Raw genomic sequence first — 15,574 nt, 5'->3', positions numbered from 1 at the left:
TGCTAAATCTTCACGATACATACAATCCCACTGGCTTTTCTGATTTCCTGAGCTTCTAAATCTGTCTTTCTCATTCCCTCTGAGCACAAGACCTCTGCTCCTACCCTCTACTGTCCTGTTCTCTCTGGGTATTTCTGGAAAAGCTTAACTGAGCAGCAAGAACAGAAGAATCAGTGCAGAACACTGAAAACAGCATTCACAATTTCACTGCATCAGTAAAGCATAGGTAACATAGCATATATCAAAAAAATGAAATGAGGAAAGACAGCTTCTGTTAGGTTTATTGTGTACATGTCCTCCAAATAATACATCACTTGGGAATACCTGTTACATGTCCCTATTTAAAAGATTCTACAGAACCCATCAATGAAATTTCTATATAGTTATTACCGTCTATGCTTTGAGAAGCAAATATAGCAGAATTTATTAAATTTCATGCCTATTGTAAGATTAAGCCAAAACTACAGTTAATTTTAAAAATGTGCAGTACCAAATCCTCCTCTGATCATATCTTGATTTCATATAAGAACTCCAAATATACCGTGTGAAATTTTTTTTTTTTTTTACATTTTAGGTGTGTTTACAAAATCATCTAAAAATCACACTTTCTGTGATGCATTTCACAGTGACTATGCATACTGGTTACACAATCAACTGCTTTTCTCTATGAGAAGTCGGTCATTTGGTAGTTTCACATGGTTTACAGAGAAAGTACATGGGACTTTTGAGAACTGTGGGTTTTTTTTTCTTCTGGACTGTTTAATAAAGAGTTTGAGACTTCTACCTTTTTTAATATAAAACCTTATTAAGCAATGACCTTGAACCTCTGGAAGTTTGGTTCTTGTAGAACTGTTTCAACCTGAAGCTGCAAAGCTCTACGGCTTCACTTTCTGAAGAACAGACATTTTTTTCGAATGGAGACTTCTGAAGGGAAATTCTAACCACCCACGCCTCTTACATTGAGCTCACAAAAAAATACTAGACACAAGCAGGATTGTTTGGGATACCTACATTAGCCATTTGTTTCATACCAGAGTAAATACTGAGTCAAAACAGTCAGTGAGGAGGTCTTCCATTCTCCAGGATTAGTGCAGTGGTTACTTATATTATAAATGCTGTCTTAACTTACAAAACAGGTAAATATTACCTTACTTCAATAATTTCTCTCACAAACTTTTTTTTTTTTTTTTACAGTTTTAATTTTTTATTTAAGGCCTGAACTTTACAGTGCAGCTTTCTTTACAAATGACAAACACCATTAACAAAGCTGCACTTGCGGATCCCTAAGAAAATTCCAAGGCAAGGCAACCACTTCAAATGGAGATCCCCACAAAATCGTTTAGTTTCTCCTAATGCTTATCTGACTGCCAACTGAGCACCTTGCCACATGATCACAACTGAAATATGTGGAAAGAAAGGGGGCACACCACTTGGAAAGATTTAACTTTTATGTTATTTTTAAAACAAAACCATCTGAAACCACAAACTTTTTTTAGTGCTTTGATGTTGATGTAATGAGATTATGATATAAGTGTTACAAATCAAGATTGACAGAAGCACTGAGAGTCATGCAGAATATAAAAACCCTGCCAAAAACCTTCTACACAGATACTAGCCCACCGTTCAGTAAAATGGGTATTCCAGTTGGGCACGACTGTGCCAGACAGAGTTTGAATACATCCTATGTCAGGCCACGTGCAGAGCTTCCACCGACTTCAGCAGTAACAAATTAAGATCCACCGGCTTAGTCCACTACTATTAAAATTAACACAGCTTTAGTGCTACTTCAAGCAGGGACAGGATCAGTCCCCAGACTACTACCTGTAGTCAACTCCATTATTGCCTGGGGAAAAGACATCCCACCTCAGGTGCTGCACACTGTATACTCCAGTCATAAATAAGATACCAAGCCCAAGCTGGTTGTTAATACTACAGTTCCATTCATTTATTGCTCCTCCTCGTTTTCAATCCATTTCATTATCCTATTTGCAACCAAAATACTCCCAGCTCTCCATTCCAAACAACAGATTAGGCCACTTAACGGCAATTAAATGTCCTAAAGGCATTAAAAAGGCTATTACCAAAACATATTTTCAAGCACCAGTATAAATCATTGCATATAAGCTTTGAAATTCATAATGAGTGAGCCTTCAATGCAAACGTCCGTGTTGGGGTCATACGTCTAGGTGTTAACACAATATTAATCTTCAGCAATAACTAATGATACTAAAACTTTCTCCAAACTACTAAGACAACCCGAATATATGATAATTTTAAGATCATAAACAGTTTCTTACCCACCTTTAGAAAGTCCCTCTGATACAGACATTGTTTTTAAACCTCAAACCTAACAGCAGGATAAATAAGCAAATAGAACAACACTTAGGAAGATTTATACTTACCTATTTACACTTCAAAGCTAAGCATATCAGTTCAAGTTATGAAAAACATTTTCAGTTAATTCGTTAATAAAAAAAAAACAAACCCTAAAACTTTGTTGATGTTATAATCCTACTATTGGAAGGAGGTTAAAAAGTGAAAGGGAAATCAGTTATATCACCTCACCAAAGAGACACAGAAAAAGCATTTGCCAATTTTTCTCCAATTCTATTAGTTGACCTACTAGAATACCTCTCCTGCAAACCTCGTCTCATTCTCCATTTGAGATCCCCTCTAATATATACATTATTATTATTAGAAAAGATTTTTTTTTCCTTAGAGATCAGCATAGCTATGTTGAATAAAAGTCAACTATGAGCAAATGCAGAACAACAGACTAGGCTAAGCAAGTCACTCCTTTGTAACTGTTTATTTTAAATGTTAGCTAGAGCCCACTTATTCTCACTTATCTCATTGGGTTTGGATTTGGCTAAGGATCCCACCTACTCAGAGAGCATTTTGGTTCTATCTATAGAAGACTACACCATACTGAAAGTGTTTCTTCCTTTTGATGTGAGATATGGTAACAACAACACTTCAGTTCTAAAATATAACAAGACAGCAATATAAAACATAGTAGTTACTAAAATTCCCTGTGACAACTGACTATAAAGTTAAGCTAAAAAGATTTAAATGGGGTTGTCATAATGGCAGGTTTTGGCCTAATGAGTGTCCCAAATTCAAACCTGATTCAACTCACTGCAGGACAAAAATGAAAAATTATGAACTAGAGTAACTGGCTTGTTAGGGTGTCTCGCATACAACCCTGCCCTGCTGTCAGATACACCCATGTTATTCAGGGACATATCTTGGCTATATTTGGAGATACGCTGTTAAATCACCTAAAAAAATAAAAGCTTCCATCCCTTCCTCTTTAATACTAAAGTCTAATAGATTTCACTGTCAGAAGATTATGGAAAATGATCACACACACAACCAATGGCACAATCAAGGATATGAGGTACCTTCTGAAATTTAAAATTAGACTTGTTAAGTGTATTTCCTCATTATTTTTGAACATTCATTATAGCACACCTCTCACTTCTCATCTGTACCTCTTCACCATGTCTTTATTTCACAAATAAGAAAACCTGAGCTTGAGGAAAAGAAGTGACCACTCCTGGTCTCCTAACTTCCAGTAACCAATAATCTACAGTCTGTTACTTTCATTGAGTTTTGAGCAACTTTTGGGGATGAACTGCAGACTAATAAGCAAGCTGAAATTGTGAAAATGAAGTCATCCTATAGCAGTTGTCTATTATAACAGCTTTACACCGTCAAAGTCACCCCTTTTCTGGTGGAAGTGGAAAGGCAAGGTAATTTCATTCAGTTGTAGCAACAAAGGGCAGAGCTCCAAAGACAGCACTGTAGCACAGGGGTTTATTCAAGCCTAAGCACTGTCTTCACACAAAGTATCTCTATTTATGCACTATGGGATATGCTTTTTCAATACCTAGTCGGCAAAGTTATTTTGTTCTGTAATGTAGGGAATCATTATACAAAGTAACTAAGACAGACATGAAATAACATTGAACCTTTGATACTACGTTTGGGGTTTGTTGGGGTTTTTTACATCAACTTATTTTCCATAACTTCTACTGAAATTGCATATCACATATATTTAATCTAATATCCTCCCTTTTCCTTTATTTATGTGTTTTGATATCCCAACCTTCACTTATGCACAGTTGAACTGAACTTAGAAGCTTTTAATTAACTTTTTGCCAATGCAGAGTTGGACCAATACCTGGTGATAATTAGAAGAACTTCATTATGCTTGGACTCTAAATTCTTCAACAAGCTTTAATTATTACTTTTCAAGTAAATCATTCAGTCTAGTGCTTGCCTGTGGTCTATCCTGATTCTTGCTGTGATTCTTACAGAACTGCAGAGCAGCCTACAGCTCCCACTGAATACTCAGTTACATAAGAGGAGTTCCTCAGATTCTATTTAATTACACAAAATATAGTAAATCTATTTCTAAGTAGTATTTGTTAAGGAAAAAGTCCAAGAGTCTATGCTGTCATATAGATTGCATTAATAAACAGGATTACAAACCTGAAAAAATGTTAAGTGTTAGAATGTTAAGGGATGGTTGAAAAATAATCTCTAACTAAATAATTCAAATGTAATGTATTTAATTAATTAGTTATAATCTTACAGTATCTTCTTAAAAGTATTTAAAAAAATAAGCTCCCTAATAAACCCACACTGCTTTTAAACAGACAAAATTCTCACAGTATGCAAATAAAACATCTCAGAAGAATTATTAACCTTTTTGCCACCTAGCATACCTCATCGTCACTGTAGGACTCTACCCACAATAATCTCTTTACAGTAAGGACTTTTAGCTGTCCAATACACTTCATTTTCTACAGGTACATCACTCATCAGCCAGGATCATTGTTAAAATCAGGGATAAATGTATTTCAATTATTATCAAATTCGAATAAATACCTGTTCACGTTTCCAAAATACACACTGTAAACAAACTGGGAATGAGGAGCCGTTACTCAGTAGCTCCTCAGACTGTGTATGTTCACATTTATAGATGCACCTTACAGCAGTGAAGCTGTGCCTGGCTACAAATCCCCTACACATCTGCCAAGGTAATAGAGGATAGTTTTTTAAAATGTATGTAAACACCTTGTGTTTACATACTACAAGCCTTGTAGTGTACCCTATTACTGAAATTCAGTAGATACAAGTCATCTCTTCAATCTGCTAGAAGATAACAATTAGAGTATCAGGCTCTTCTTTCTTCCCCTCTTAAACATATCACACACATTTCAGCTTCATATATTCAGATTAAATCCAGCCATCCAAGAACTAAAACCTGTAAGAATTCCCTATTGCAGGCAGATATTTCTAAACCCAATTTAAAATATTAAGTTACTATTCTTGCTTTTCATTTAGGACTGAGTAAGCCTGTGTAATGAATGTGCTCCAGATATGAAACGGTATTAGAAACACTTCTTTCCCTCCGTGCTTTTGTAGACAACAAGGCGGGACAGTTAATGCTGACAGAGCCGAGGCAAAGGCTGTGTCTTCCCAGATCAGGCCGAACCGTGCTGAAGAGCTTCTTGCGCAGAAGCACAGGACAGGTACAGCTCACCCCATCATCTCCACTGCCCGCCCGCCACCCTCCTTCTCTAAAGCAAGGCGACAGCAGTCACCAAGTGGCAAATGTTCACCCTCCCCAGTACAAATAAGCCTTCGGACTGTAAATCGTATGACTCAAAGTATCCTGTGAATGTCGCATTTTCTGTGTTGTTCTTATTATCCTTATGAGTGTCAAGGCCGTCATCTTCACAGCTCGGAAGGTAATTAGTTGAGGCAAAAGTACAACCTCCTAACAGAGCAGCTTTGGTAGGAACAGAGCCTACGTGCACTATGAAACCTGCTGCAGAAGTACATAGTCGCAGTTTAGTGGAAGATTGCATCATTTCTACATTGCTTTGAGATAATCAGTGAATTTAAAAGTGTGTCTGTTATAAACTCAGGAACAGCACTCAGTGAGTATTTTCACCTGTTAGATACTACAATTTATGAATTGTTTTAGTCTGTAACCTGTATTTTTCTGACTAACATTTTTGATTGATGGAAACTAATTACAATCAACTTTATTACACTGAGATACAGTATATAAATAAGCAGATGACCCTGTGGAATGTATGGTATGCTCTATTAACATAAGTTATAAAATAAAGATCTAAAAGCAAAAGAAACCCAAACCGCTCAAGGAAAAAGTCATTGCTGTATGTATTTATGCATGGCATTTTGGCTTTTTAGTTATTTAAAAAAAAAAAAAAAAAAGGAGGATTGAACTTTAATGCTTTGACCCTTATGCAGCTGGGCCAGATTTCAGGCCAAAGACTAATGTGGTTTAGCTACTTATGAAATAATTACAAAAGTACCTCTACCCTTCTAAATCAGGAGCACTGACACTCATCAGAATAATTCCCTCGCTTAAGTTCCTGAACCCACTATCCACTGAACCCTGGCAATGCAAAGTCTTCATACGTGGTACTGTTAAATGGCACGAAAATCACCGTACCATTTCAGTGCAGCTTATCTCTAGGTTTCAAACAAAAACCCTGCTTCTCCTTTGCAAATTCACTGACAGATTGAACAAGAAAATTGATTTCCTCTCCACACAACACTACTCTTAAAAAAACCCACTAACAAAGCAGACCCCTTTGGAAGACAAGTAATAGATTGTTTTTAGCAAGTACTACACAATCAATCCCAGGGCAAAACTTCTGGGATAGCTTAGTACTATTTTAATGATAACCCTCTGACCACTTGTACTGTAACTCACCAGGGAGATTGGAAACAAAGATTCCCTACACCTTTTTTTAATATTCAACAGTATTACGCAGCCACTGAGAAGGTTAGCTAGCTACAACTCTCAGCACTCTATTGGAAATGCTATTTTATTATGCATTAAACTGGGAGACATAAGTAAACATTAGCATTGCACAATGTAGCACAATTTTGCAGGTTAGCAACACTTTTTGATACAAGTTTTTTGGTTTTGGTAAAATCCTGATTACATTTAGAAGCAGCACAGCAACTGCAGGCTAGATTGTGCGTTTTCTACTGTCCTTGCCAACCACGTTAGAAAAAAACCCCCACCCTTGTCATTGCAGTAAAAACAGGCCACCAAAGCCCTTCCAAGAGAATAACCCCATCTTATCTCAAATGCTCGCTTTACAAGTTCTGACATCAGTGAGAATAATCAGATCTGGAAAAGAGGCTATTTGCTATTAATACTAATTTAATGGTTTGCTGTTACACAGTACTATAGCCCCTCTATCTGGTAACAACCAGCAATCAAGGCTCAGTTCATACTGAACTAGAACCATGACCTTTAACAGTAACAATGCTGCGAAATGAACAATGTGAAAATAATTTCATAATTTTGGTTTCAGAAAATAACTAAATCTTAAACCACAACTTGCCATCTCTAATGTTTTAGAAAACATTTTCTATCTATAAGCTTTAGGAAAAAGTCAGTGTTGGCATATACCTAGCTGAGGAAGTAATACAGAGAAAAACTGTACAAAACCAGAAGTATTATTTTCCAGAATAATGAAAAAAAAAAAAAAAATCAGGTAAGGAAATAATTTAAAAGCGATGTGCAAAAAAAATTCATGACCCACATGTCTTGTGACAGTCTACAGCTAAGCAACTACAGTCCCCCAGGACACAAAGATTTTACTACAGAACATGTTTCAGGCAAAGAACAAAGAGGTTAATGGTATATTTTTCATGGTAGTGCAAAACACACACAAAAAAAGAAAATGCACAAATGGAAACTCAGTTCCAATAAGCACATTTAAATAATGCTGACAACTTTTTAAAAGCAGCACTTTAAAGCTGATATACATTTATTTACACAGGTGTGTTTTGTGAGCATTCACACTGCAATCTAAGACACAGTAACAGATTGTTGGGCTTGTTTTACAGGGACTGAAGCAGGAATTTCTTCAGATATTTCAGACCAAAGTTTCATTTTATCTTTTTACCCAGTTAGGTGTTTGTTGCGCAGCAAGCCTCTCCCATTCTACCTACGCTTTTCCCAAAGCTGTAGTTCTTGCAGAAATACAAAAATCAAATTACTCTGGACTAACCAACAACATAACCAACCTGGACTTAAAAATCAGTTGCTAAACATGATATGAAGTGAATTATCTTTGAAGCTGAATAGTTTGTCTCCTACAGTCAGCAGTCATAAGAACTACACCACAAACAACAACAAAAAAACCCAAACAAACAAACAAAAAACCAAACCCAGGTTAATATGTTGTAAAAAAGACCTGAAAGTCATGGAATCCTCCTACCTACATGCCGCGTGAGAAACACAGTTTTGGAAGCGTAAAATACCACCCTTGGAGGACAGAAAAGATGGAATACTGGAAGAATTTTGTACATTTTACTTACTTTATCTATATTTTTAAATATTACTAGAGTAATGTTAACCATATGGATAAAGTTTCAGAAGCAAACATTTAAACAGTTAGCAATAAGCATTTAGTAAATGTATTTTTCCCTGCTATTACCAAATTTCACCAGGAAAAGTTGATCCAATTAAGTATTTCTTCTGTGAAAAGGACACTGAAATTTGTAAGTGCAGTTGCTGTTTTAATTTTCCTCGTGGCTGCTTTATTCACTTTTCTGCTCTTAAATGCATGCTACCAAGGGGCCCCAGAAACCCATGCGATAGAAAGCAAAAACCCACTCAAAAAGCACTTCTCCACCAATGTTCATTTACCTTCTCCGTGTTTTACCTAGAAGTCCATTTGAATGCTCATCCTCTGTTCTTGTCCTGGTCGGAAGTGCCCTTGCCTGGCAAACCCGTCTGCTCGGCCCTCCCAGGGAGCTACTTTCCTCCACTGAAGATGTACTTTACTGAGTGGAGTGGCCTGAGACTAGGTATGAAGGGGAAGGTAAAAGTATAAAAGCAGGTTTATAGCTATCTGCCTTGGGAATTTAGTTCTGAGCAATGAGAAAACACAGCCTCCATTTTGATCTGGAGCACAGCCGCCTTACTAAATGACACCTCTAACCCTCACCATATCAACCCAAGACCTAAGTCCCTTGAGAGTAATAAATCATCTCCATAGCACAAAGTATCTTCTTGTTTTTCCTGTGTTTCTTCTACTCTTGTAATGGAAAAAACCATACCCATGCTTAATAGTAACAGTGACAACAAATCCCTTCCACGCAGCAGAACCTGAAAGCAACGTTCAAATTAAAAAAAGATGCACTTTAACTTGGCACTTGGTCCAGTTAGCTACAATGAAACCTCCAGGTTTCTTTTCTGAGCTACACGGTGAGGACAAGCACCACAACCAAGGTAGCTGTCTTCCTCAGCAAAGGCTGGTCCTGATCCTCCTCGAAAAGAGGTACCGTGCAAACGCACAAATACGCGCTCGTGTTTTGCGTTTGTGTGCACAGTTAAGACAGGAATATGGCAAACTTGTTCAAACCACAAAGAATCTCAAAAAGAAACCACCAGGCTCAGGGACATCCAAAAGTCTCTGGGTTTTGTCTATTTCTTTATAGGTCTGACCAGGTAGTCACAATTGTCCTACACGATTTTACTAGGCACCTTTCCTTGTGAAGTTCATTTCCAAACAAGTCATGGGAGAAATCAGCAAAACCAAACACTGCTATGCTTTAGGTACTTCCTGAAAGCCACATGAGCTATAGAATTTAAAGATAAAGCCAAAGCCAAATCCATACCAATCCATGTATTTACTGGACTTTGCAGGAGGTTTCAAAGCAATGAGTCAGATGATAAATGCACTGCAACACTAGACACAATACTCTAGATAGAGACAGGTCTTTTGCTTTAATTTTTAATTTCCATTTTCTGTGGGTTTAGACAAACCACTGACATTACTTTAGCATAATACTTTACAATGAATCAATACTTTAATTTAATAATGGTATTCTGTTGTCAACATATAATATATCACAGAATGTCCTTGTATAGATGCTAAAAAAATATGCCCAACAAAATGCAAGGCTTTGCTTTTACCAGTAATCCCAGGTTAATTCAATGTAATGAGAATCCTTACAACCCCCAAAAGAATTTTCTTCAGGGTTAAAAGGCAGCATGGAGTAATAGCAGCCACATCCCTTCCTCCCATCGTACCAGTGCTGCGAAAGCTCTCCTACGTTGCGGGATTCCAACAAACCCTTCAATAAAAGGAACATAGAGGAAATATCTCTGAACAGAATCAATGTACATATCTGTGAGCGGGACTTTTATTTAAACATTCCACTTCCTTACGAACTCAGTGATAACTGTGCTAGTTCCTAACTATAAAGGGGATTATAAATGGAAAACGGAATTAAATCCAGTGTCATCCAACTTTATTGAAACAGATGAAGCAAGTTATAGCTGTAAAATATGAAAAAGAAAATAAAATTACAATAACTTCCACTTTAGTGGTGTGACTACAATTCAGTATTTATTATTTTTATCTTGACAGTAGCCTTCCTGTTGACAAGTATTTAAGATGGGAAACACAAATCTAATCATGTCTGTGGTACATTGACTCATGGTATGTGAATAGAAAGTAAGTGGGAATGAGGAAGAAGCAAATGGCTTTAGAACTCCCAGTTGTTTGCTTCAGTATCTTTTTTCCATTTCAACAGCTTTTGATGCATTACAAATTGATAAATAACTGACATTAATCTTAGTCAATGCTAAAGGCACGTGCTTTACAGTCATGCGTGCTCCCCTTGATTTCAATGACAGCTCATGATCATAACGCGAAGTGTTCACAGATAACATGTCATTTGTTGGCAGAACGTTTTAGAGCTCTAGGAAGAGTAGGTCTGGTTTTACTATGGTTTGGCACCTCCCACGACACCCTCCAGTTGGTGAAAACCCCGCAGTTCCATCTAAGTGTCATCCTTAATGTGAGAAAGATATTTGAGTCAGTGCAAAATAAAACAAACAGCTTTTACCAAAATGTCAGTGTTGGTAACAGTTCAGCTGCCAGATGCTTGTTACTTGAACCCATGCGACAGAGAGATGACTAGGATAAACGACTGGACCAGAAAATCTTTAGCAGGAAACCAAAGTACACTCAGGCTGCAGTCTGGACTCATAAAAAAAGGTCACAATTGGACTTCACAAGATCTATCGATTAAGAGTTCTATAACATCTCTTTCCTCGGTTACTATGCATTAGTTGAGCCCCACCTGCCTGACCTCAGTTCTCTGCATTAGCCTTTGGTCACATGAACACAAGAGAAACCACAGCGCTATTTCATAGCTGAATTCACACAGGAATTCTTATAAGTACAGTACCTCAATTTAAAAATAATAACATTACTGAAGAACCCAGAGTACCATGAAAAATGCATATTGGAAAAATCAGGGCATGACTCTTTAGAAATGAAACCAATGGCTTGATAAAAATAAAACCTCACTGGTGTGTTCCAGTCAGTTGGCTGATTTTTCTGATCTACAGGCTGGACTATCCTTCTAAAAAAAAAAAATGATTGATTTTTATGTTGAGCACTGGATAAAGAGGTTCATGCTGAAAAGCCATAGTCCGTGCATGATCATGAGAAACACACGCAGGCACAAGACACAGAGCGAGATTTGATGAGTAAGCGCCTTTTGCTTAGTCAGAACCTGAAGGATCTTCATCAAGAACTTTCAAAACAGCTAACAGATAGCTTGACTTTGAGTGAAACACAACCAAGAATTATTGTCATTATGCACACCCACAAAAAAGTGAGAGATTTCACAACATCTCCTCAGATGAATACACACACAGAGAAAAGGCTTTACCAACATTTACTTCAGGTGGGCAATCATCCGGCTTTCTGGAGAAGTAACTCCTCATTTGCCTTTCATTTTCCTAAGCCATGTTTTGAGCCCATTTTAACACGCTAAAACAATTAAATAAACTGCAGCATGAACCAGTATAAATCTAGACATCTGCTTCTTTTCTTAAAAGCTGTGAAATGCTAAATAACCTATGAGTCCTGCCCGCGTATGTGCCTTGCCAAGCCAGAGGATCACACAAGGGCGTGCACTATTTTGAAAGCTGGGGCATCAGATTTGTCATGTCAGATTTGTATTCACACGGTACAATGGGATCCATGGCTTTCATTTCAATAGCAGCTGGAGTAACGGGCACAGAAGGAACATGCAGCTCAACCTGGGAAATGAGGATGAATTTGTTCTAAAAAATTCCCTTTCTTCCTAAGAGCTGTTAGTGGCAGATGCAGATACTTGCTTTGGGGTCGCACCATGTCAGCGGTTCATGGCAGAAAGATTGCATTTCTTCTCCCTCTTCCCTCCAGCTGATACTGCAGCCTCAGAGAATTTTACATGTATCCTCAGAGATGCTTATATGTATCAGGAAAGTACAGCTGTAGGCTTGAAAAAAAAATTCCACACGCCCTACAAATTCAAATCCTTTTTTATGTAATCTATTTAATCTTCCATTAATGATAATCTCTGCTATCAATGTGCCCAAACAGGGTCAATTTCTGCTGGATTTGCACTTCTTGCATTTCATCCTATAACCGAGCTGTATTTAATGAGGGGAAACACCCTGCTGTAAAAGGTATTAGCAGTCTCCCTAAAACAAACAATAGTTATGAGACTCTGCAACTCCCAGGAACATTTCAAGATTGTGGGTTTTCTTCTTCCTTTGTGTGTCTTGCATGGATGAGAGTCCTGCCAGCTGAACATTATTTATTAATCAGGAGAGTCTTGCCTTCTATACCTTGTAAGGAGACAGCATAGAGGAGCAGAAATTGCTGTGGATTTCTCTTACGTACCCAGAAAGATAGAAAGAGGAGAAAGGAAGAGATTGCAAGGGAGCATTTAGACTCCAGCAGATCCCACCTGGCAAGCCCAGGCAGCATTTCAGACACACACAGGTCACGGCAGTTCAAAACACCACATAACGTTATCTGGTTCACACAAGGCTTGAAAACAGAGACACAGGTTGAAAATCAGGCTCCCTTTGCTGTTTTGTTTTTAAAAAGTGCCCTATACAGCTCCCTACACCCAAGTGAAATGGGCAGGGTTCAGCACCACAAGAGATTTTTCCTTCTGGTAACATCCGACTTCCTTAGGTTGCACCTACAGAGCAAGCAGGCTCAGACACACCTGTAAGGGATGGTTCTCCCTTAATTACGGTAGCAGACACTGGGGAGGCAAGTTACTGCCTTGTTTGCTCTGCTGATTTAGTGATAGTTTTATTCGTAATCATTCCCAGCCATCCGCCACCTGCACACCCACCCACCCACACATACACGTCCAATTCGCTGTTCTTCTCACGATTTTGTCAATTCACAAGATCAGCTCGCTCTACACACGCTCTCTGCTCTGGGGCTCATCAGCAAATAGATTTAATGGACAAATTAGAGTTCAAATGACTCGCTAACAAAATCCTCTAGCGGAATAGCCACACATTAGCATGCAAAAGGGGAGCCCTGGGCTGTAAAAGCGATTCAGGTGGTAGCATTCAGCTGAAGTGATGTTCCCAGCAGAAGCAACTAAGAGTTAATGGAGGACACATGGCTTCTCATTTCCTACGCTGCATCCACGAAAACGCAGAAGATGACTATAATACAGTATAATTGAGCATTTCACTAAATAGCACTGCACTGAAGTTCTTTTGGCACGGATTGCATTTGTCCTAGATAACCTTTACGAGAAGCAGAAAGTTGATGCACCCAGACCAAATGAATCTTCAGATTTAGCCCGAATCCTTACGTTTGCGCCTGGGAGGGTGGGGAGAGCCAGCTACCGAGCATCAGTCGGGGAACTAGCCCCCTCCTCTGCTTAAAAAAAAAAAAAAGAGTCAGTTACGGGGCGACGGTGCCGTGGCTACACACAGGAGCCGAGAAAGCGTTTGGCTGCGTCTGCATATTCGCGGGGTGCCCTGGGCTCCTTCCTGGTGGAGCTGGTGGCGGCTCTTCCAGGGGCCGGGCGCTGGGACGGCGGGAGCATCCCTGCGGAGCCTGCCCTCATCTATTTCGAGGGAGACGCCTGTGTGGAAAGCCAAAGTCCCCCACCGGCAGAGAGGCACAGGCGCGACCCACCCCGCACCTCCCGAGGAACCGCTCTCCTCGCTGCCCCCTTCGGGGGCCGCCGCTGCCCGGGGGGGTCATCGCTCGTCCCTCTCGCTCAGGCACCTCCCAGCATCTCCTGGACACCTTCCGCAGACCAGCCTGGAAGGGGAAAGGGGGGCCTGCATCTGCCCTAAAATCCCCAGCGAAATCTGGTCACCTCAAATGGCTGCTCCTGCCCCACCGTCCACCGCCCGAGCGGGGACCCTGCCGGGGGGCGGGGGAGCGAGAGGAGAAGCGCAAACTTCAGCGCCCTCCGGCCCCCCGCAGGGCAGCGACCGCACGGGACCCCCGCGCCTCCCCGAGACGCGGCGGCAGCCTCCGACCGAGGCATCGGCCCGGCCCCGCCGGCGCTCGGCGAACGCCGGCATCTGCCGGGGGGACGCGAGCAAGCGGGCGCCCCGAGGGCGCGGGGCGGCTGGCTTCACTTACGGGTTTTGGGGGTGGTGCTGGCCTCCGGCGTGGTGGTGGTGGACTCCTGGAAGGGCGACAAGGTCCAGGACGGCGCCGAGTCGTGGACGTAGATCTTGTAGGAGGAGGTAGCGTGTGCCGCAGTGGGCCAGGCGGGCAGCGGCGGGGTGCTGGGGGCGGCGGGCGGCGGCCGGGCGCCGCGGGCGGCGGTGCCGGGGGGGCCGCTGGCGGGCGGCGCCGTGTGGGGCGCGGCGGGGTGCCGCGCCGCGGTGGGCCGCGGGCCGCTCCGCGCCGGTCCGCGGGTGCCGGGGGGCCGCGGGGGGGCCCGGCTCATCGTGGTGAGGCGGGGGCTGACGCGGCTGGGCGGCCGCGGCGTGGCGGCGGCGGTGGTCTCCGCGCCGCGGGGGGGGGCGGTGGGCTTGGAGAGGAAGAAGGGGTCCTGCCCCACGCCCTTGGCGTCCATCAGCTCGGTGGGCACGTACTCCTTGACGGAGCCCACCACGATCCACTTGAGCAGCATGAGGCTGAGCCCCAGGCCGATGAAGCCGATGAAGAGGGGCACCACGCACAGCCACGTCTGCTGCCGGTTCCAGACGATGCAGTCGCTGCAGCGCAGCTCCCGCGGCGGCCCCCCGGCCCCATCCCCGCCCGGGCCCCCCGCCGCCGCCGCCTCCGCCGCCGCCCCGGGCGCCGCGGCGCCGGCAGCCCCCTCGCTCATCCTAGGGGCCGTCCGCAGCGCCGCCGCGGCCCCGGGGCATCAGCGCGCCGCGGCTGCCGGCGGCATGCGGCGGAGGGGGGCGGAGGGGAGCGGAGCGGGGCGGAGGGGAGCGCGGCGCGGCGCCGGGGAGCGGGCGGCGGGAGCGCCCCGCTCAGTCACGCCGCCGGCACGGCATGGCCCGCGCCGCGCAGCCTCCCGCGGCCGCGGAGTCAGCGGGACGGCCGCGCCATCCGCCGGGCGCCCTCCTCCTGCGCTGCCCGCTTCAGCCTCTTCGCTCGCCGCCTTCTCCCGCCGCTCTCAGGTCTCGCTCCGCTCTTTTTTTTTTTTTGCTTTTCTTCCCCCCGGGTATTAAGTCGCAAGAATCAGCCTCCTGGATTTTTTTTTT

At 42.3% G+C, this 15,574-nt stretch overlaps 1 protein-coding gene across 1 annotated transcript in view; it reads right to left on the bottom strand.

Annotated features, from left to right (window-relative positions):
• The window catches only part of NRG3 (neuregulin 3), a 420,875-nt gene extending 405,686 nt beyond the window's left edge, over positions 1 to 15,189 (bottom strand). Inside the window, exon 1 of the mRNA XM_075717752.1 lies at positions 14,493 to 15,189. Coding sequence (XP_075573867.1) covers positions 14,493 to 15,189 — 697 coding nt within the window. The remainder of the gene's footprint in view (positions 1 to 14,492) is intronic.
• Positions 15,190 to 15,574: the final 385 nt, after the last annotated feature.

This window comes from Pelecanus crispus, chromosome 10, assembly GCF_030463565.1.
Source record: "Pelecanus crispus isolate bPelCri1 chromosome 10, bPelCri1.pri, whole genome shotgun sequence".
Taxonomy (NCBI): Eukaryota; Metazoa; Chordata; class Aves; order Pelecaniformes; family Pelecanidae; genus Pelecanus; species Pelecanus crispus.
The sequence above is the reverse complement of the archived record's forward strand: the minus strand, read 5'-3'. Positions and strand labels throughout refer to the sequence as shown.